General features: G+C 44.3%; 8 protein-coding genes across 8 annotated transcripts; 4 read left to right on the forward strand and 4 right to left on the reverse strand. All coding sequences in view use genetic code 12, as the record gives it.

Moving 5' to 3' along the window:
• Positions 1-31: 31 nt before the first annotated feature.
• On the forward strand, positions 32-2,454 carry CXQ85_002297 (uncharacterized protein; the record flags this gene model as incomplete). Its single annotated transcript, XM_025485980.1, has 2 exons — positions 32-896; positions 920-2,454. 2 exons carry the CDS (start codon positions 32-34, stop codon positions 2,452-2,454), a joined length of 2,400 nt encoding a protein of 799 aa, XP_025341445.1.
• Positions 2,455-2,520: 66 nt separating this feature from the next.
• CXQ85_002298 (mitochondrial 37S ribosomal protein bS1m) lies at positions 2,521-3,612 on the reverse strand (the record flags this gene model as incomplete). Its single annotated transcript, XM_025485981.1, has 1 exon — positions 2,521-3,612. One exon carries the CDS (start codon positions 3,610-3,612, stop codon positions 2,521-2,523), a length of 1,092 nt encoding a protein of 363 aa, XP_025341446.1.
• Positions 3,613-3,788: 176 nt separating this feature from the next.
• On the reverse strand, positions 3,789-5,129 carry MDM10 (Mdm10p; the record flags this gene model as incomplete). Its single annotated transcript, XM_025485982.1, has 1 exon — positions 3,789-5,129. The coding sequence occupies one exon, from the start codon at positions 5,127-5,129 to the stop codon at positions 3,789-3,791; it is 1,341 nt and encodes a 446-aa protein (XP_025341447.1).
• A 205-nt stretch (positions 5,130-5,334) lies between these two features.
• CXQ85_002300 (uncharacterized protein) lies at positions 5,335-6,117 on the reverse strand (the record flags this gene model as incomplete). The annotated part of the gene is made up of 1 exon (XM_025485983.1): positions 5,335-6,117. One exon carries the CDS (start codon positions 6,115-6,117, stop codon positions 5,335-5,337), a length of 783 nt encoding a protein of 260 aa, XP_025341448.1.
• Positions 6,118-6,360: 243 nt separating this feature from the next.
• On the forward strand, positions 6,361-7,611 carry CXQ85_002301 (uncharacterized protein; the record flags this gene model as incomplete). The annotated part of the gene is made up of 1 exon (XM_025485984.1): positions 6,361-7,611. One exon carries the CDS (start codon positions 6,361-6,363, stop codon positions 7,609-7,611), a length of 1,251 nt encoding a protein of 416 aa, XP_025341449.1.
• A 26-nt stretch (positions 7,612-7,637) lies between these two features.
• CXQ85_002302 (acetate uptake transporter family protein) lies at positions 7,638-8,420 on the reverse strand (the record flags this gene model as incomplete). The annotated part of the gene is made up of 1 exon (XM_025485985.1): positions 7,638-8,420. The coding sequence occupies one exon, from the start codon at positions 8,418-8,420 to the stop codon at positions 7,638-7,640; it is 783 nt and encodes a 260-aa protein (XP_025341450.1).
• A 958-nt stretch (positions 8,421-9,378) lies between these two features.
• Positions 9,379-16,287, forward strand: SPO72 (Spo72p; the record flags this gene model as incomplete). Its single annotated transcript, XM_025485986.1, has 3 exons — positions 9,379-10,490; positions 10,813-11,922; positions 12,078-16,287. 3 exons carry the CDS (start codon positions 9,379-9,381, stop codon positions 16,285-16,287), a joined length of 6,432 nt encoding a protein of 2,143 aa, XP_025341451.1.
• Positions 16,288-17,201: 914 nt separating this feature from the next.
• Positions 17,202-18,938, forward strand: CNT (Cntp; the record flags this gene model as incomplete). The annotated part of the gene is made up of 1 exon (XM_025485987.1): positions 17,202-18,938. The coding sequence occupies one exon, from the start codon at positions 17,202-17,204 to the stop codon at positions 18,936-18,938; it is 1,737 nt and encodes a 578-aa protein (XP_025341452.1).
• Positions 18,939-19,404: the final 466 nt, after the last annotated feature.

A 19,404-nucleotide genomic window follows, 5' to 3' on the forward strand; every position in this document is an offset into this window, starting at 1 on the left:
AAATGCAACTTCATTCAACTAATCCCACAACATGCCTCCACGTATGAGACGTCGTATCACGACGGCGAAAAGAGAGGAAATAGAAGCTGAACAGCGTCTTCTAGATAAACAGATTGTTCGTCCTTTCGAAACTGTTGAAGGCCTACCGATATCTTATAACAAACCACCACACGGACATTATGAAGACGTTCTTAAGAATCCTTTGACAATGAAGGACTCTGCTGTATTATACAACTCTTTGATTCGTTCAAGGAATACATATGTTTTCCATGCTCCTATGTTTAAGCTATATTGGGTCAAGCAAACAGCTTATGCAAAGAAACTAGCTGAGATGGAGAAAGGTCCACAACCATCAAAAGAAAGGGAAACGAGGCGGCGGTTTGCTAAGGCTACGAGTAATTCGCTAGAGGCAAAAACAAGGACGCCGATATTAAGTGGTGATGTCAATGCCAGAGATGTTATGTCCAAGTTATCTGAGGCTACTTTATCATTAGGACCTCATTCAATGGAGATTCGTATTTTCATCGCCAAAGATGCACGTTCAGAAAAATCCAAGGCGTTTTCTGAAATCTCCCAGGTCTCTGATGGATCTGACCTACTCATGAAAAAAGAACCGCCTGCGCCAGCTCCTGCTCCTGCTCCTGCTCCAGTCCCTAATGCTGCCCCTAATGCTGCCCCAGCACCTCTGCAACCAACGCTGCTGGGCTCACCACCCGCAGCTGATCCAGGTACTACGCCCCCTTCTGCTGTCCCTAATCCCAACTCTACGCCAGGCGTCACAAATACTGCGGCTACTCCAAGCTCAACTCCATCAAATTCTGAAGCTGCTGAAACGAAGAAAGAAGATGCTAAGAGCCAATCGCCACCTAAAGCTGCAGCCTCCCAGAGAATAACAAGTCTTCTGAAAAGCCACAGGAAGCAAAGGAAGCACCTGCCGATACTCAAAAGGACGTTAAAGAAGAGGACGGTTCCCTGAAGGAAGGGGCAAAGGAAGCACCCAAGGCAGACGAGAAAGAATCCACTACAGACGCAACTTCTTCGAAGCCAAGCCCAGCACCTACTACTGCTCAACTGCCCCCAGGTCCCCCTGCTACATCATCAAGTCCAACTCCTGGTCCTTCCGCAGGTGGGACTCAACCCACTGCTGCATCTCCTGCTCCTGGAGCCCCTCCTGGGGGCCCCCCTGGATCATTTCCTCGTCCTCCACCACCTCGTGCGGTGGATATGACCACGGTTGATAATGCAATCATGATCTCTAACCTTAATGCAATTGCGAAAATTGACCTATCACTTAATGACCTTATGAAGGTGGTCGCCAAGGGAACTGCCTCCGAAGCCCAAATCAACCTCTTTAAAAGATATATCGAGAGAGCAAAGCAAATGGGGCCACAGCCTCACCACGCAGAACTCTACTTGGTTAGGGGCCTTCCCCTTCCTCCTAACTTTCCAAGACCTTATTCAGCAAAGCCGTTTGCTCCCCCTCGCCCACCCAAACCAAAGTTTAACAACCCAATGAAGCTCACTGCTTTTCAGGAAAAGTATTTATACAACGCTACATTGGTGTTTGAGTTCCTCGAAAACCCTAACGTCAGATACGTCATCCCCAGAGATTCCATTTGCGAAGTTCAACCACCTGCCAATCCTGTTACTTTGGAAGACGGGTCCGGTGTTAGAGACATTTTAGTCAGTAATATCTGGATCCATAACATAGAAGATGTGGAAGCGTATGAAAAGAAGCTTGCGGAATATGAGGATCAAGTGAGAGAAAAAGAGGAGGAGGAAAGGAAAAAGAAAGAAGAGGAAGAAAAAGCAAAGAAACAAGAGGAGGGAAGTGAATCAAAGACTGATGAGTCTGCCTCCGCACCAGTTGAACCGAAGCCAGAACCCGAAGAGCCAGTTCCTCAAAGATCATCCAGAAGTGGAAGAAATAAGAAGCCTCCGCCAACGAGGAAGAAGGCAAAGCCATTGGAGAAGCCAGACGAACCTCCGGTTCGTTACACCACTTATTCTTTCACTCTACATGGTATTCCTGAAAAGTTCGTTCCGATTGTTGTGAATAGTATGAGGCCCATGAGACTTGTGCAAGAGAAAATGGAAAAGATATTGAAGATCGGAAACCGTGTCAGCTCTTTCCATCTCTGGTATCAGGTTGATGCTAAGCTTGATGAAGATGTCGCCGAAGATTTGAGACAAAGTGTGATCCAAGAGGAAAAGAAGATGACGGGTGTCACTCCACAAAGCATTGAGCGTGAACAGCCAAAGAAACGGAAGAGAGAGTTTAAGAACCCAAGACCAAAGAAACCCAAGGACGAGTCACCATCTGCCGGTGCGCCTGTGCCGCCCTTCAATAGTGGTGGAACGACACCCACAACTGTGCCTTCATCTGCTGGTAATTCAGGTGTACTGAATACCATGGCTCCCAGCTTAGGTAGCCAAGCGCCTTTGGCTGGATAATATCTCACAGTACAGTGTAAATAGTCATCTTTCTAGTCATTTATTATATATACAGGGGTTTGACAATTAAGACTTGTTCTTGGAAACCAAGCCCAACAAGTTTTCCAAAGCTGTAGCATCTCTGCTGTTTCTTTCAGAAAGAGAGCCAAAGTATGGGTTAGATGCGACGTAGTTGGATCTGTTGGCATATGAGGATCCACCTTCAGTTCTTTGGATCCATGATCCGACCTTTACACCGTCAGCATACATTCTGATACCGCCAGTAGGCGTAAGCTCAGCTTCACTGATCTTGAATGGAAGGACAAATTGTCTTGGGTGCTTACCAGGAGCATTGGAAATAAAGTTGTTCTGCAAAGCGACCGTTCTTTCGTTGAGGGAAGCGACAAAGCCATTGATAGCAGCTTCTCTGTCGGCAACAAGACGACCAGGAGCAATGACACCGGTCTTGATACCATTCGGCGTGTTATTAAGGCGACCTTTCTGGTTGTAAGAGAGACCACCAGTACCCTGGACACTTCTAGCAGGCGCCGTGCTCAGGACTCTTCCGAACTTCCTCGTCAAGTCCACCAACGATGATGGATGTTTCTTGACGGTTTGAGATGATGCGATAAATTCTTTCAAGAGCTCCTCCATTTTAGCAGGAATCTTGAAGACAATGGATTCTGGTGATCTTTTCACCAACCACTGCTTGAACTCCTTAGCGAGAGTTGGGTTGGCTTTGAGTACGTGCTTGATATCACGCGTGCTAGCATTGCCACCAAGATTAAACTCGGCCACCACGTTATCACGCTGTGACTTCTTGAGACTCTTGGACGAGTCCCATGCGAAAAGAGGGTTCTCTTTAGTGGCAGGTTTCTTCAACACTATACCTGATTCCTGAAACTTCAATCTGTTGTAGTGAGGACTGGAGAACTTTTCAACATCTGGAATGTTACGTGAAGTATCCATGGCGTTCATCACGAAATGAGAGACACCCACCTGTTTTGGCAAGGGCTTCTTGATACCATACTCTGAACGTGAAGAGCTTCCCTTAGGAGCGAAAAGGATCTGGTGAGTGGGGGATGGAGCATTAGATCCTCTGAGGACCTTGCTCATAGGTGCTGCCACCTGAGCAAGCCGAGAATCCTTGAAGAGTTGGTAAAAGTGTTGATTCTTCATAGTTCCTGGCCTCGGTGATAATTCGATCTTTTCAATTTTCTCACTTTTGATTTTTCATTTCTGGTGGTGTACTGGTGTATGGGCCAGACAAGGACATCCAGAGGAGGGAGACCAGACAGTGTGCTACAACTCGTCGAGTATGCAATATTTTTTGCTAAATATATATTTCTGCGTATTTACGATGCATAGGAGAAGCAAATACCAAATTTGCTAATTTCGGGTATGTTCTTTGTTGGGCTGGCTCTGATCTTCACACCTGTGCTCACCAAGAACTCTTTGTAGCGACCGACCCAGAGTAATTTTAGCATGCGGTCGCTTAAACTTGTAGATGCTTTAAGGACCGAGGAAAAGTTACTTTCACTGACGAGGCTCTGGAAAGCTGTCATTACTGTCTGGTTTTGTATCTCTTGCTCACTTCGAAGCCTACTGATACCATTGGAGGCTGTATCACCGTAAGGCAGTCCAGGCATGGGGTTTACCATTCGGTGTCCTTCAAAACGATCATAAGGACTGACCTGGAAGGAATTAGCTTCATGGAGATTTGAGCTCAGGTTCAAAGGAGGCGCGAGGTTCTCGTGGTGAATTATGGGGTCGGAACGTCTATGATGGTTGGATTTGATGCTTGGCTTGGAAAAGTTGTAAAGCTCAAAGCCGATAGAAAGGTTGCTGGCGTATGAATACCAATTAAAGTCGTACTTTGAGCACACTGTGGATGCAACTGATGTCTTGACGTTGTATGTCGAAGAGATATGACCCAAGATTGGGTTGCACGAGAGCGTCATTGTGAGTGGTTTCCCTGTGGAAGTTGATCTGGTAGAGTATCTGAAAGCCGTAGAGAGCCCTGGGCTCATTGACATTGCAGCATACCAGAATTCTGCCCCTACAGAGACAACCGAGTTATCGAACTTTGGTATCAACGGAGGAGTTGCAGGGCGACTATTGCCAAAGTTGTAGAGACAACGGAAACCAAAAAGTGCCTCATTGGTGGAGTAGATGTACTCTTGAGAAAACCTGGCAGCATTGCGTTGGAGGTACATAATCATGGTGCCATTTCGTTTTAGATGCGGGTTGTTGATACATTTCACTAGAAGCTGAGTCTGTGCCGATATCTTTTTGATCATCATTGCCTCGAGAACAGACCCGGGAAAGTACATTCTGCCATATAGTAAAGATGCCTTGTCATTTCTTGGGTCTTTGTTTCTCTCCGAGCCTATGGAGTATGGTTCAATGATACGAAATCCGGCTATCGCGTCTTGAAGCGAGATGTCTTTCGTTCCTGTAGCATTGCGTAACGGGACAGATGTATATAGGTAGGCCAAAGAGCCATTTATTGTTTGGTAGTTCAGTAGCGTTAACGACAGAGCCAGATGGTCTGTTGCCCTTGACAGTACTTCTAGCTTAGCTCCATTAGGTATCTGGAAGTCAAGAAGCGCTTGTGATGTGGCTGTTATGTTGTTAAAGATGTTATCCTCATTCCAATTGGTAGCCTTGAAGAAACACTTCTGAAGGAATTCCATATGTGTATACATCTGTCTGAGACTAGGGTGTTATGTTGACTTCTTGATATGGAACTTTTCTAACCGCGCACTAGTTAGAGTACCCTACCCCAGTTGCAAAGTGATTAAGATATCACATCTAGTCAATTGACTTTGTCAGTAAAAAATAAATTAAATTTTATTCTGTCAATCAAATTTTTCTCTTGAACAGGCGAAATGCCATAAATTATGCGTGAAATTGCTCTTTACTTGTGATATGAGACGAATGAGACTTTGAGGTAGAAAGATCGTTCAAGTTCTCGATAAGATCCTCGATTGCTGGAAACTCTGGCTTAATAAACCCAGCCTTTTCGGAAACAGTACGTACTGGAGCATTGCCGTCTTTCCATTCAGATTCATCGGTCATGTAGAAGATAAGGAACTCAACAACCTTGAAGTGTAGCGTTTGCTGCATTGCTGTATCGCCTTCACTAGGCTCGTTATTATCCGGCGTGAGTTGAAGTAACCTAATTATCGCCATGCAGCCTCCACAGGCTTCAAAGACACGCATGTTCCTGAGGTTTCTCAATAAGATGTGTATGAGAAGACTGACGAACGAAGCACATCTATCCAACTGGTAAGAACCATTATCTGGATCTAGAAAGCCTAAAATTAGCAGCATGTTGGCTTTCTTGCTGAAGACATTGCGTGATTCGGGATGGATCAATAGGAGCCCCATCATTGCGGTATTGATCTGGATAAGTGTCGATGTGTTTGCCATTTGGCCTGCTCCTTGAAGCGTCCTGTAAGCTGGTATAAGCTCACTGCACAAGTTATACTGAAAATTCTCCTGAAGAGTTATGAATGCTAGAAGTCTGGAGTCCATGGATCCGGAAGTATGCAGCTTTTGTATAGAAGGAGTCAAAGACTTGAGGAGCAGTTCCAACTGGTTGATTCCATCTTCTATAACTCCCACATTTCCAGAATTGGCCTTCTCGATGATTTGCTCTATCGCTTTACGTAGTGGCATGTAGTTTAACAAGGAAGATACTCGGCCTAAGTATATTTACCTTTTCGGTATAGTACATACGCGGTTGACAGGTACACAATATCTGAAGTCGTAATAGATAGCGTGCGACGTATTTCTTCGTTTGGAACCCTAAAAAAGCTACTTTTGGCCATAATAAGTACCAGTCGAAGCTAAAGTGCTGATTACATTCTATTATTAGCCGCAAACCTCCCAAACTAGGTATCCAGTTCACAGAGCTTCTGTATGACAACTACTTCAGTGGTATGGGGCTGTACGGCTGCGGTCGTTCTGTCAGCAATCCAATCCTTGGGCATTACCCTCCAGAGGAAATCTCATGTTATACCTATTATACTTGACCATAGGGAAGATGTCGAGTTGGACCACACCGTACTGGACGATGGCCATACAAATGGTAGTATACCGCTAGAGAATCGTGGATCCACTGTCTCACATCATGCTCATGACTACGAAGCAAACAGACATACTCATCTATACAGAAGACATCTTTGGCTTATAGGGTTTCTGATGTTTATCCTTGCCAATGTGTTTGGGTCGATTGTCCAGCTTACGACGTTACCCCTAATTATCCTTTCCCCTTTGCAGAGCATTGGGCTCATATTCAATTCTATTTTCAGCAGTATGCTCTTGCCGGGAGAGAGCTTCACCAGTAAGCTTATTATTGGTACTGCTATTATTTCTGTGGGAGCATTTATTATTGCTTATAACGGCAGCGCTGATGGTGAGCTGCTAGGCGATATAGACACTGACGAGCGGTTCCGCTTGGTCTTACAAAAATTTCGCCGCCCAACTTTCTTAGTATGGTGGATTTTCACTTTTGTTGTTATTTTGGTTTTGATACGAGTCAATTATGTCTTGTCAAGACGCATCCATCAGCTCTCTTTGCACAAGAAAGGTAAGCGACTTTCCAGAAACAGTAAGAAAGCTGCTAGGGAACTCACCCTCCTTAAAGGTACACTTTTTGGTGTTATCAGCGGCACTTTAACAGCACACACTTTCCTTTTTGCCAAGTCCATCGTGGACGTTGTGGTTGCAACGCTTTTAGAACGAGCTACACCAAAATCTCTGGCTACCTATGTTACGTCCGCTTTACTTCTCCTAGCTACGCTCACAATTGTTGCAATGCAGCTAGTTGCTTTTAACTTGGGCTTATCACATATCCTGACTTCAATATTGTACCCATTGTGCTTTTTGGTGTACAACTTGGTGAATTTATTCAACGGAGTCTTATATGACGAGCTCCTTCTGAAGAATTTAATGACTATACCGCAGCTCTTACTAGTCGTGTTAGGCTTGATAGGAGTTCTATTGGGCGTCGTAATGATCAGTTGGGATAGCGCGTTTGGTGTTCATGAGCCTATCAGCGATGACTCGGACGTCTTACTTAACGCAAAGTTTCCCTATCTACAAGCAAGCTCGCATAGAGTGCTAAGTTATGAAGAGAATGAGTTACTTAAACTGATTCATTCATCCTAAAATACAATCTGAAAATATAATATCTCTCACTTTTTACCAATCAATGGAAGTGGGATTGCGTTAGGGATAAAGTAGGAGTTCTGTTTATTTGACACTCCAGCAAATGCACAGTACCAGCCACAACAGGCCAGTATAACACAAAGAATACCACCTGCTTTCAAGCAGCTTGCACTTCCGGTGAAATAGTGACCGGCCAAGACGAAGAAAGCGATATCCAACGTCAAGAACAAGGACATGAACACCACTGTGGACTTAAGTGTACACAAAAGCATCATGAAACAGTAAATTCCCCATCCAATTAAATAAATTCCAATGCCAGCATTGAGTTGTTCGACGTCGTCGCCATAAGCTGCAGCTATACCGAAGGCCTCGACGTTTATGGCTCCAAAACTAAGCCAGAAGCCCATTCCAAAACTGACCAAGACGGTTCCTGCAAAACAGTTACCAATTATAAGCTCCCAAATTCCAGCAAAAGCTTCAACAAAACCTCCATAGAAGAAGCACAACCCCACCACCACGTTGGGTTTAGTGATGCCCTGGGCACCTGCGAGGTAAAGTCCCAATACGAAGGTTGTCAATGCAAAAGAAGCAAGCCCCAAAGCAGCAGCATTTCCAAACTGATGTTTTGGATAAGTGGCATATCTGTCAGGCATTAGGTTCCCGCCGAAAGCTCTCATGAGCTCGTGTCGGTAGTATCTTTTGTTCCCCAAGATCACGAACTCATCTCCATCCCCTGCTATTTGAATATTACTGACTGGAGAACTGTCTCTAGAAGTCTCGTACTTGACTGAATTTATCGAGGAAGACATTGCCTTTGGGTTCGAAGTCCCCGAGAGGAAACGGTCATGGCTATATATGCTTCATGGTTTCATGTTAATTGGGTGCAAAAGGCGTTAAGCATAGAATATGCGAGTTACACGCGCGCAGTTTCTGTGGGGTAGGTACCCTGGTGTGGTGAGACCTGACGCCATTGATGGAGCACACAGGGAAAATGAGACCACCAAAGCGAAGGGCCCTCTTTTTTGATGTCCACATCCTTCCTTGATTCTTTAACTGGCTGGTTTTCACCAGCTTGGTGTCACTGAATGTTTATTCAAAATCTACTCCACGTGATGCTCTAACACCGGCGTCTTAGTTATTTTTAAGGAATTTCAGATAAAGCCTCCCAAATGCCCGAACTAAGGAACCAGTGATAAGCAGTGCGTCTCGGTATTAAAGACGTTCCTTGTGGGGTTGTACCAGTTGGGGACCACCGTATCTCCTTAGTCCTGTGTGGGTTGAACCAGACCTTCTCCATCAGGATGTCACTGTGTGTTTAGCCAGGGGAAGTATTTTTTTCACTGGATACTTGCGGAATGTTGTGTTGGTGCTTTACTGGTTGGCCCAGTTCAGCCTCCTTCTACTTTGGTAAGCTCTCTAAGATGGACCCCGCTGAAGGCTCCACGTAACTGATGGTTATATGGATAGACTAAGATTTCGGTCTTTGAACGCCCTATGTGTCGTGGTTTAGTCTTTTGGGCAGTCTTTCATAGTATTGAGCGACCCTCATGGCTCTTCTTCCAAAAAGAAAAAAATAAAGAACTTTTTCCCACCGCCAGAGAAAAACCTATCAAATACTTAAATTTCCATTCTTATACATAGTAGCTACCATAGTAGGTTCACAGTTTACTGGGATCTTTTAATGGTTGCAAAACCACTATTGTTGCACCCATAGTGCATATTTCCTGCACTAGCCAGAGGCCCATCGCCATACTCCAACTACCTACTATGGCTCCAGTACCTGGAAACATAGCACCATACCGGTCAAATCAAGACCTAATAAGGCTACGCCAGTGGTTTTACGGCCAGGATGATATAAGCAAAAAGCAATTGGGAATCGAAAAGGTGAAGGTGTACCTGAGTCGAGGTCTAGTGCCTCACGCAGTGAATGCAACAGCATCGCTTGTAGCAGTGGAGCTAATGGAAGGAAACTTGAGTCCTGAAGTGCTACAGCAAGCATATTGTTCTGTATTGACGAGGTTAGTGAATGGACTTCTAGATCCGTTCCAACAAGCTTCTGTGGCGATGCCTCTTCTGAAGCTAGCGAAAGAGATTGGTCTTCCATCATCGTTTGTCGAGATTCGTCACATGGCGACCCACGAGGAGGTTCCTTCGCTTGACCATTTGAAGACTATAGCTACGGAGGCAAAAAAATGGCTTTTGCTTAACTACTGGAACCACATTGTGGAGAAACCAGCTACTGTGACCGAGAGAGATGATCTACATCATATTGCCCCTTCCACGGTGACAGCAGACCTAAAGATATACAAGCGGTTCAGAAAACTGAAAATTGATAAACCACAAGGAGATCTGGAGGAGTCAATGGACTACAAGGCAGCACTTGACAGGCTCAAGCATGGTATTCACCGCGCTGTCTTCCAGAACAAGCTAATACATGAGTTAGTCTTCAATTGCCTTATATACACTGACTCAAAGAATCGAGATGTGCTGAAAAGAACAAGTTTCAAGGCATTAATAAAGATTTACGACCCGCTTTTGACAGAACTAGGCAATGACTTCCAAGCGCAGCTACTCTATGCGCTCATCCAGCATAGCTCAGAGTATACCAACTACAAGTTCACTAGCCAGGAGCAAGAGCAAGCGTCACTCTGGGCCCAGCATTTATTGCAGCAGCTTGTGAATAACTCCCAGGCGGAAGCTGTAAGAGACGGTATGAGTACGCATTTGAGCCTTTTGGGCTCCCTCTCCCCCCTAAGAGGAACCCTCGAGTCAATTTTAAATGAAAAAGTACCCCCATCTGATAACGAGGCTACCCAGAAGAGAAAATTCTCGAAGGCGCCATCTCTAGACGAACTCCTTGGGCCTCTGAAGAGACAAAAGTTAAGTGAGCTGCCCGCCCCATCAGCCACAGTCACAAAGCAAGCAAGATCCGCCCCTCCTCAATCCGAATCCTTCTTTCCCATCCAAACAAATTGGATTCCACAACCTTTTGGTTATCGAGGACCCTAAGTAGCGTCGTCTAATTGAACCTGTCACTTTGGCTTCTTTCGCAGCCATCCCTGCGCCATTATCGCAGTACTACCAGCAGCAGGCCCCAGTACATACGTAGGTTGTCTTATCTAATCGCGCACCAAGTGAGCCACCATACTCGAGCACCACAACCCGCCTGACCACCTAACCTAACTACCATTTCCCATATAGCATAAACGTGTACCCACGTCTTTCCGTCATGTCTCCTCAGTGGATGCCTCAGAACTTACAAAAGAGGTTACTCCTATATATCCTTCAGCAGCTCCTGTTGTTCTCTGAGATTGATCTTCCTAACCTAGAGGAGGTGTCACTCAGCAACATCCAGCTCAAAGATGTTTCACTAGACCCTGAGAAGGTCGGCAAGCTCCCTGGATGTACTTTAAGGTTTGGGGAGCTCAAAACTGTTGAAGTTAAAGGTGGAGTGGTTGGAGGCGTTAATCTCAATATATCCGGGGTTGATCTTGTATTGGCCACCAAATTGGATGACCTCGACAAGGAATTCAAAGATATGCTGGCGCTGTTGGCGCAGAGCACGGCTAATTTAGCTAATACGGTTATGTTTGAAAGTGATTTAAGGGAAAGTTCCAGTACTATTCCGGAGTCCGAATCAGACTCAGATTCAGACTCTTCCAAGCAGAACTCCAGCGGGTCTGGACTGTCGAATACTTCTCAAACACGCCCAAGTGCCCTCGGAGGGGTCATGTCAAGGGCTTTAGAAATTGCATTGCTGAGGCTTCAGGTGAATTTATCAGACGTCTCTATAAAAGTTATTTCGGAATCTGTTGACTTTTTAATATCGATTAAGAAGATTGCGTTCCTGACCAATAACAGACAACATTCTGTTAAAGTTGATGGGGTGAAAATATCTACTCTTCGGCCTAATTTAGATCCTGGTCATGGTGAGGACCGTGCTCCAGCAGAGAGCAGGAGTGATTCAGAGAGCGAGGAGCAAGATGAAAGAAGCAGCGAAGAAGACTCGGCCGACGAGTCTCTCATGAGCAGCACAGTATTTACGCATGAAGAGGCAAGTTCTGTCTATATGAGTGCAACCGCTCATTCTTTTGCGCAGCCACAAGGGGCGTATGAGTCATCGCAAGCAGTGCACCTTGTCTATATTGACTGTATGGACTTTGAATTTGAGGGTCTTTCTCCTTTATCAAACCTACAAATCAATGTTGACACAGTTCGTCTGGCTGCTGTCCCATTGACACCCACAGTCTCGTTGGTGATCAATAGTTTGGCTAAACTTTTCAGGCTTAAAGCACATCAGCTTCGCAAGCAGTTCGTGTCAACTCGAGGGCAAACTCATGGTCTGAGTCGACCCTCCTCTAGCCTCTCTGAAACTTTTACAACTGGAGATCATTATGAATCGCAAAGTTCGCCTCAGCCGGATGAACCAGCATTCAATAAATTGCATATTGGGAAGTTCTTTTCAGCCTTACTTCAGCCATCTCTGACGATGGCGATTTTGCATCTTCAGATGACGAATTAATGATTTCTACCGACAACATCAACATCAAGCAGAAAGACGAGTCTCTCATATTTGGTGGAATTGAGAGTTTCAAAGTTTTAAAAATTGTTGAAGGCAATTCGACTGACATAATGAATTTCTGTGCCGATAATTCAAGTTCAAGGTCATCATCAATTTCTGCTGATGTGGATTCCACATCATCACCTAGTGCTCAACCTAGCCGTGCAGATATCAGGTTTGAGTACTTCAAGCCTGAAAGTCGTGACGAGAGTCCCGAAATAACAATTTTGCTTTCTAAATCAGCAAGCATTAAACTTGATGACAATAGTCTTCTGTATCTTTTGAATTTCTCGGATTCGATCCAGATGGTATTGGAAAATTTGAACTTCTTGCTAACGGGTATGAAGCAAATGAAGAGCGCCAAACAGTCAAGTGGGCCCAAGCCTACGCTAGACAACTCTTCTGGAGCTGATTCGCAATGTGTTTTACAAACATCTGCGATAAATATTGAACTTTCCCTCTCCAGTTCGACAGCATTGTCTTGCAAGATATTCCCCATTACGTTCAACACAAGTGCTAATAATTTGAGCATTCAACGAATTACTGTGGAGAGCACCATCAATGGCCAAGGAAAGCACCTTTTAACCGTTCCTAGTATCAACTTCAAGACTGTTTCAGAGACCTTGTCGACATACTTTAGCTCTCAGACCGGCTCAAGTTTGCGAAAGGAAAGGTACTTCTGTAATAAGAATCTTCACGTTGCTGGCATCACAGGTTCTGTTACAGCAGAGGATCTCAGATATATCAAGAGTGGGTTCATGCATCTTGTGTCGCAATTGAAGGCTCGAACTAACCGTGTGAATGCCTTGGATCATTCCCTCAGAGAATTTGCAACGTCAAGCAAGGAAAATAAAGCATTAAACTCACTTGGCCAGCTGATGTTCGTTGGCCAAAGAAGGTTTGGTCGCCATCAGCACAGACCGATCTCTAGGGAAAGTGAGAGCAAACATAGTGCATCTTTTAGCATTCAAATTTCTGGTATAGACTTTACCTTATTCAACATTTTCCCACGTTTTGGTGATATGATATTTCTGGGAAAGGAGTTGAAGTTGTTAAAAGTGGGCTACTTACTCAATGGGTTTATCAGAGAGGTTGACGTTTTCCGTCGTCACGAGCAAGCAAAAGTCAAAGAACCTTTCTTTAGTCGACTTCCCGATTCTGGTCCTGCCATAATATTTAACCACGATACTTCAGAGAAGGGCACCACTACGGACGTTGCGGTTAGGAAATTTGCCGTTGAATACTATACTCATTGGATTCAATTGTTTGAACGTAATGCTTCTCAAGGACATACGACGGAAGATTTCGTGCATGCGACGTCGCCATCGGCATCTAATCAGAAAAAGGCTGATTTACGTTTTTCTTTTCATGAATTTGTGTTGGGTCTCCATCCTGGTCGTCTTTCGAGTCAAATACATGTTGCTGTTGAAACAGGGGTTTCTGACTTCACTTTCGCAAAAGAGCAGTTTTACGTCAAAAGTTCTTTCAGAAACCTTTCCTTGTTCCTCATTGATGATTGGAGGAATCTCAAAGTCGATGATCGCTCTGCAAAGCTCGGGCTTGATATAACAGCTGCGCAATATCTAGGTCACCGAGGTTTCCTACTGATCGGCTATATCAACTCGACGCATGTGGGTGTCACGGTTAATACCGATATCATGGCCATCAAGTCTCGAAATGACAAGCTCGGTATACGTGGCGACCTCTCTTTACTTGATATCAAACTCAATTCTGATGAGCATACCATTGAGTTATGCGCTGATTCGTTTCAAACTTTAATTCAGCTGTTAAACGATTTGAAAGTACCTGTCAGCTTCAAGGATGATGAAAAGTACCGATTTGCTGTTGATAAAGATTTCAGGTGGCCAGAAGAATTGATGAAAGAGATCTTCGGGCTCCTGAACCAACATGGAAGCTCCGGTGATCTGGATTCGCCTCCTCCCATGCCTAATCGTCCCGATACTAGCGCCAGAGACGTTCACTCGGGAGATGATATCGAAGCTAGCTTGAGGAAGTCTTTAGGCAGCTTAGATATTGGAAATGATGAAGATTCTCAGCGTGGTTTCGACATTTCATTCACCAATGAACACTTCCGCGATAATGATGTGAAGAATGATGCCAAAATCTTACCCATGAGTCTCGCTGTGAATGTTTCTAAGGCGAAGCTCTACGTTTTTGATGGCTATGACTGGAAAATGACAAGAAAATCTCTACGTCAAGCGGTAAAGAACATAGAGAAGAAAGCGCAGGCGCTAAGATCAAAAAAGTTAAAGCATGAAAGCAAATCTTCTTCTGCTGAAGGTGGACCATCAAAGGATATCTCAGCTTCTGCGAAGAATCTTGCCAAAAGTGAGCAGGTCTCACTGGATGAAGAAGACATTGGAGGCAACGATGAAATAAACGAGGTTCTATTTCAATCTATTCATCTTGGAATGGCGGGAGAGCTGAGCACCAGCAACTTAGTGGCTAGTATGAACACCGAGATGCAAGCAATCAATATGGAAACAGCAAAGGATGAAGCTTTGTATCCAAGTCTCAATGTTGACGTTGAGCAGCAGTATAAGGAACTCAAACTAAGGAGGTCTCGTGCTCATAAGGTATCGATTGATGTGAAGAATGTGGAGGTCTATGTTCACAATTACACTAACCGGGATCCTAGGATAGACGAAACGCCAAAGGGCATAGAATCAGAAATGGTTAACAAGGTGGAGGTAAGGATAGATTCCATTACTGTCTTCGATAATGTTGCATCTTCCTCGTGGAACAAGCTTCTCACGTACATGAGCTACTTGGGTGAACGTGAGATTGGGACATACATGCTTCAGTTTACCATGATGAATGTGAGGCCCGATCCAAAGTTGCCATATACGGAGGTCATTATGAGCGTCAAGACCTTGCCGGTTCGTCTCTATATCGATCAGGATACGTTAATGTTCTTGGGACGTTTCTTCAAGTTCAAAGATAACAGATTCAATTTGCCTGTGGATGAGCCTATCTTTGTTCAGAAGCTTGATATCAGCCCGATTCGTTTGAAGTTTGACTACAAGCCTAAATCTATGAACTATTCGGGGTTCAAGGCTGGTCAAAATGCGGAATTGGCCAATATATTCATTCTTGACTCTGCAGATTTGTCTCTTGCCAAAAGTGTTGTGTATGGTGTCTTAGGGTTCCCCAAGTTAGGGCAAGCACTCAGGGATATCTATGTGCCATATATTCAGAAGTACCAATTGGCTGGCCTTCTCTCGGGCCTTACGCCTGTGAAGTCGTTGATAAATATTGGTGAAGGTTTTAAGAATCTTGTGGCTGTACCTTTTAAGGACTACCAGAATAACGGTCAGTTTATGAAAAGTTTCCAAAAGAGCTCCAAATCTTTTACCAAAACAGCTACTTACGAATTGTTGAAGCTCGGGGTGAAGCTTGCGTCTGGAACGCAGGCCATACTTGAAAGTCTGGAGCAGTATGTGGGTGGTGAAGGAAATCAAGCTCGGCGTAGCGGTAAAGTGAGTTCATCTTCAAAGAAAGCAAGAAGAGATTCTAATGAGTTCCACACTTACAAGGAGACAGATGAAAAGCACAATTTGTTGCAAGCGTCACAGAAGCTTAAAAAGAGTGTGCATTTGAACGAAGATCCCCATTCGGACCGCAAACTTTATTCAGTTATGCTGATGGACGAAGTGCTAGAGGATGAAGATCTGGAACTGGATGGGTTGGAGCCGTCAGTGTTAGTGCTTGATCCAAACGCAGGGGATGGTAATGCAAGTGAAGATGATGAGCTGCTAGATGAGGAAGACATTGAACTTGCGAACAAGATAGTCAGTCTCTATGCTAATCAGCCAACGACAACGAAAGAAGGCTTAAAGAACGCATACAAGTCATTGGGGAGAAACTTTAAAACTACCAAGAAAACGATTGCTGGCTTATCAGAAGAACTCAGAAACGCCGAAGGGTTTCAAGAACAGTTATCTTCAATAGCACGGACATCTCCGGTGGTAGTGATAAGGCCCATGATAGGAACCACCGAAGCGATTATGAAGACGTTGATGGGACTAAGTAACGAGATAGATCCTTCATATGTGGTGGAGAATCAGGACAAATACGGAAGTGAGAGCAGCTGAATACTTGATAAGCATTACGCCTGGTGCGTCGACTATCAATCGCTTAGATCCACGCCCTCATAGGGCTCCGCGGGAAGATATCTGGGCGTTCGGCTTTGGTGCGCACCGTCAGTGATGTTGCCTTACCAACATCAGGTGCGTTCCACCTGGGCGCATTTTGTGATGGTCCGACGGGATTGAAGACGGAGGTCTGGCCAAAGGTATCATGGTTGCTATAAACCAAAGACAAAGCCCCCTGTGATGGAAATGTTGAGCAAACGGAACGGAAAGGCTGAGAACGGAAAGTATAAGTGGGTTTTGTGGGTCAGGGTCCTCCTATTTCGATGGTGGGGCATTAACCAGTACAGATGCCGCCTATGCTGCAAGAGTGGAGACAAGACAAGGCGTTCGTTGAGAAACTAGGGCAAAAGTGTCGGTCCTGTATGGCACCATGCGTTAAGATGCCATAGAAGGAGCTCCTAGTGGTTCGCGAAGAGCAGAATTACCGAAATGCCTCTTGTGGAGAAATCCGCAACTTAGCGATGGAGTACCCCTAAGCCACGGCTGTTTTACAGATTTTGGTTGGAACGGACCGAGTCCGTAAGATGGGGAACCAACGGAATACGGCCTCCACTGACATTTCTGTTCTTCATTACTGGCAAGGAACAATTGCAGCCATGCGAAAAAAAGAAACTTTAGAACTTTGTGCGTATTGATAAGAGCCTTTTTTTTTTTTTCGTTTACGTGCATTTTGGAGTCTTCTCAAGGAAATTTTTTGCTGCAACGGAGGTTCTAATCTGGGCATGGCTTTATAAGCATTCTTTCTGCTCCAACTTGGCACATCGGAATATTTTTGCATCGCTTGTTTCTCCCCAACTCGTTTGGTCTTAGTGCCTTTGTTTTCTATATCTATCGTCAATAAAATATAGACAAACATGTCCAACATAGAGGCCCAGAAGTCTGCTCTTTCTGGTGAGATCGAAGAACAGAAGAAAGCCGACGTCAACTTCGAAGACCGCAGTGAACAGTCGGAATCTGACCATGCCTCTTCTAGCACACTCACTCTGTGGCAGAGATTCAAGACAAGATTTCCTTACTGGAAGCTTGTACTTCATATCTTGATTGGTTGTTTTTTTACTGGTTGGTGGCTTTCCATCATTATCCAAGATGAGCACAGAGGTGAATGGTTAATCCCAACCGTTCTTTGGGGTATGCTCATGGTGCGTTTGATCTCCTGGCATTGCAGAATTCTTTATATTGCCTATCATTATGCTGCTAAGGTATGGAACTACTTTACCAACATTGTCTATACTAAGATTCTTACAACCAAACCTAGAAGATTGTTGGTCGGTGCTACTATCTTGGTCGGCGTTATCTTACTCGGTACATTCATTCCTGAGGAAATCGAGTTTTCTAAGAGAGAAGACAGAGCCATCTCTTTCTGTGGTTTGGTTGTGGCAGTTGCTGGTTTGTACGCTACGTCGAAGAACAGATCTAAGATTCTGTGGAATGCCGTGATTGGTGGTATCTTGATGCAATTTATCATTGCTCTTTTTGTCTTGCGTACGAAAGCAGGTTATGATATCTTTAACTTTATTTCTACTTTGGCAAGAGAGTTGTTAGGATTCGCTAAAGATGGTGTGGCTTTCTTGACTAACGAGGAAGTTTCCCAGATTGGTATGTTCTTCTTCACTGTTTTGCCTGCCGTCGCTTTCTTCGTCGCTTTCGTTCACATCTTTTACTACTACGGTGTCATTCAGTGGTTCATTGGTAAGTTCGCCAAGTTCTTTTTCTGGACGCTTCGTATCTCTGGAGCTGAAGCCATCACTGCATCTGCCTCTCCATTTATTGGTATTGGTGAGTCAGCTATCTTGATTAAAGATTTGTTGCCCCTCCTTACTCAGGCTGAGTTGCATCAAGTCATGACCTCGGGTTTCTCGACCATTTCTGGTGCTGTGTTGGTTGGTTACATTGGTTTGGGTTTGAATGCTCAAGCTTTGGTCTCTTCGTGTATTATGTCCATTCCTGCTTCCATTGCTGTTTCCAAGTTGAGATTCCCAGAGACAGAGGTTCCTGTTTCTCAAGGTACAGTCGAGTTCCCAGAGGAAACTGATCCTAACAAGAGGCCACAGAACGTGCTTCAATCTTTCTCTGAAGGTGCTACCTTGGGTCTTTACACCGCCGCTACTATGTTGGTTCAGTGTATGTGTATTATTGCCCTTGTCGCCTTGTTGAACGGTATCTTGACCTGGTTTGGTAACTTCTGGAACATTAACGAATTGACCTTGGACTTGCTTGGTGGCTACTTCTTCTATCCAGCCACTTTCTTGTTGGGTGTTCCTCGTAATGAGATTTTTACCATCTCCAAGTTGATCTCCGTCAAGTTCATGCAAAACGAGTACATGGCCTACAACATGTTGGTTAACGAGGCACCATACAACGAGTTGTCTGACAGAGGTAACTTGATTGCCACTTACGCTCTTTGTGGTTTCGCTAACTTTGGTTCCATGGGTATCACTCTTGGTGTTTTGAACACTTTGAGTAAAGGTAGGAGATCTGCCGACATTTCCAGAGAAATTTGGTCTGCATTGTTTAGTGGTCTCATTGCTACAATGATGTCAGCTGCTATGGCAGGTATGGTCATCCATGATTTGAGTGGCTTTAAGAATTAACCTGTTTAATGCTGGTTGACGAAGACCCTTTCCTTACGAATTCTACGACCTAAATTGATATAATAGTTATAAAATATTTAAGATTAATGAGATGTAACCAAGCTATCCTGGATGGATAAGATTTGGCTTTCCAAGAACGATTAGTTGCTTTTTGTAGGCTTGGAGTGTCAGGCTCCGACCGTTTAACATTGATTCAGTGAGTAAACGTCTTCAACGTGCTTCTTGAGTCCAGGAATGTCATCGATATTTTTAATGATATTAAGATTCATTTAATTTAATTTTTTTCATTCTTTGTATTTTGCCTTGATTTAAAATACTCAGTCTCTCTTGTCTTCAAGTTACTAATTTACAAGATTTCACCAATTAGTACTGCCTTTTTGCTCACCCAATGAACTCTGAGCACTAAGTTGCAAACCGAGATACTAAATTAAAATACACAAACAATCATGAATTTAATAAAACCGTT

The sequence above is a fragment of the Candidozyma haemuli genome (genome assembly GCF_002926055.2).
Source record: "Candidozyma haemuli strain B11899 chromosome Unknown C_2014730914, whole genome shotgun sequence".
NCBI classification, from domain to species: Eukaryota; Fungi; Ascomycota; class Pichiomycetes; order Serinales; family Metschnikowiaceae; genus Candidozyma; species Candidozyma haemuli.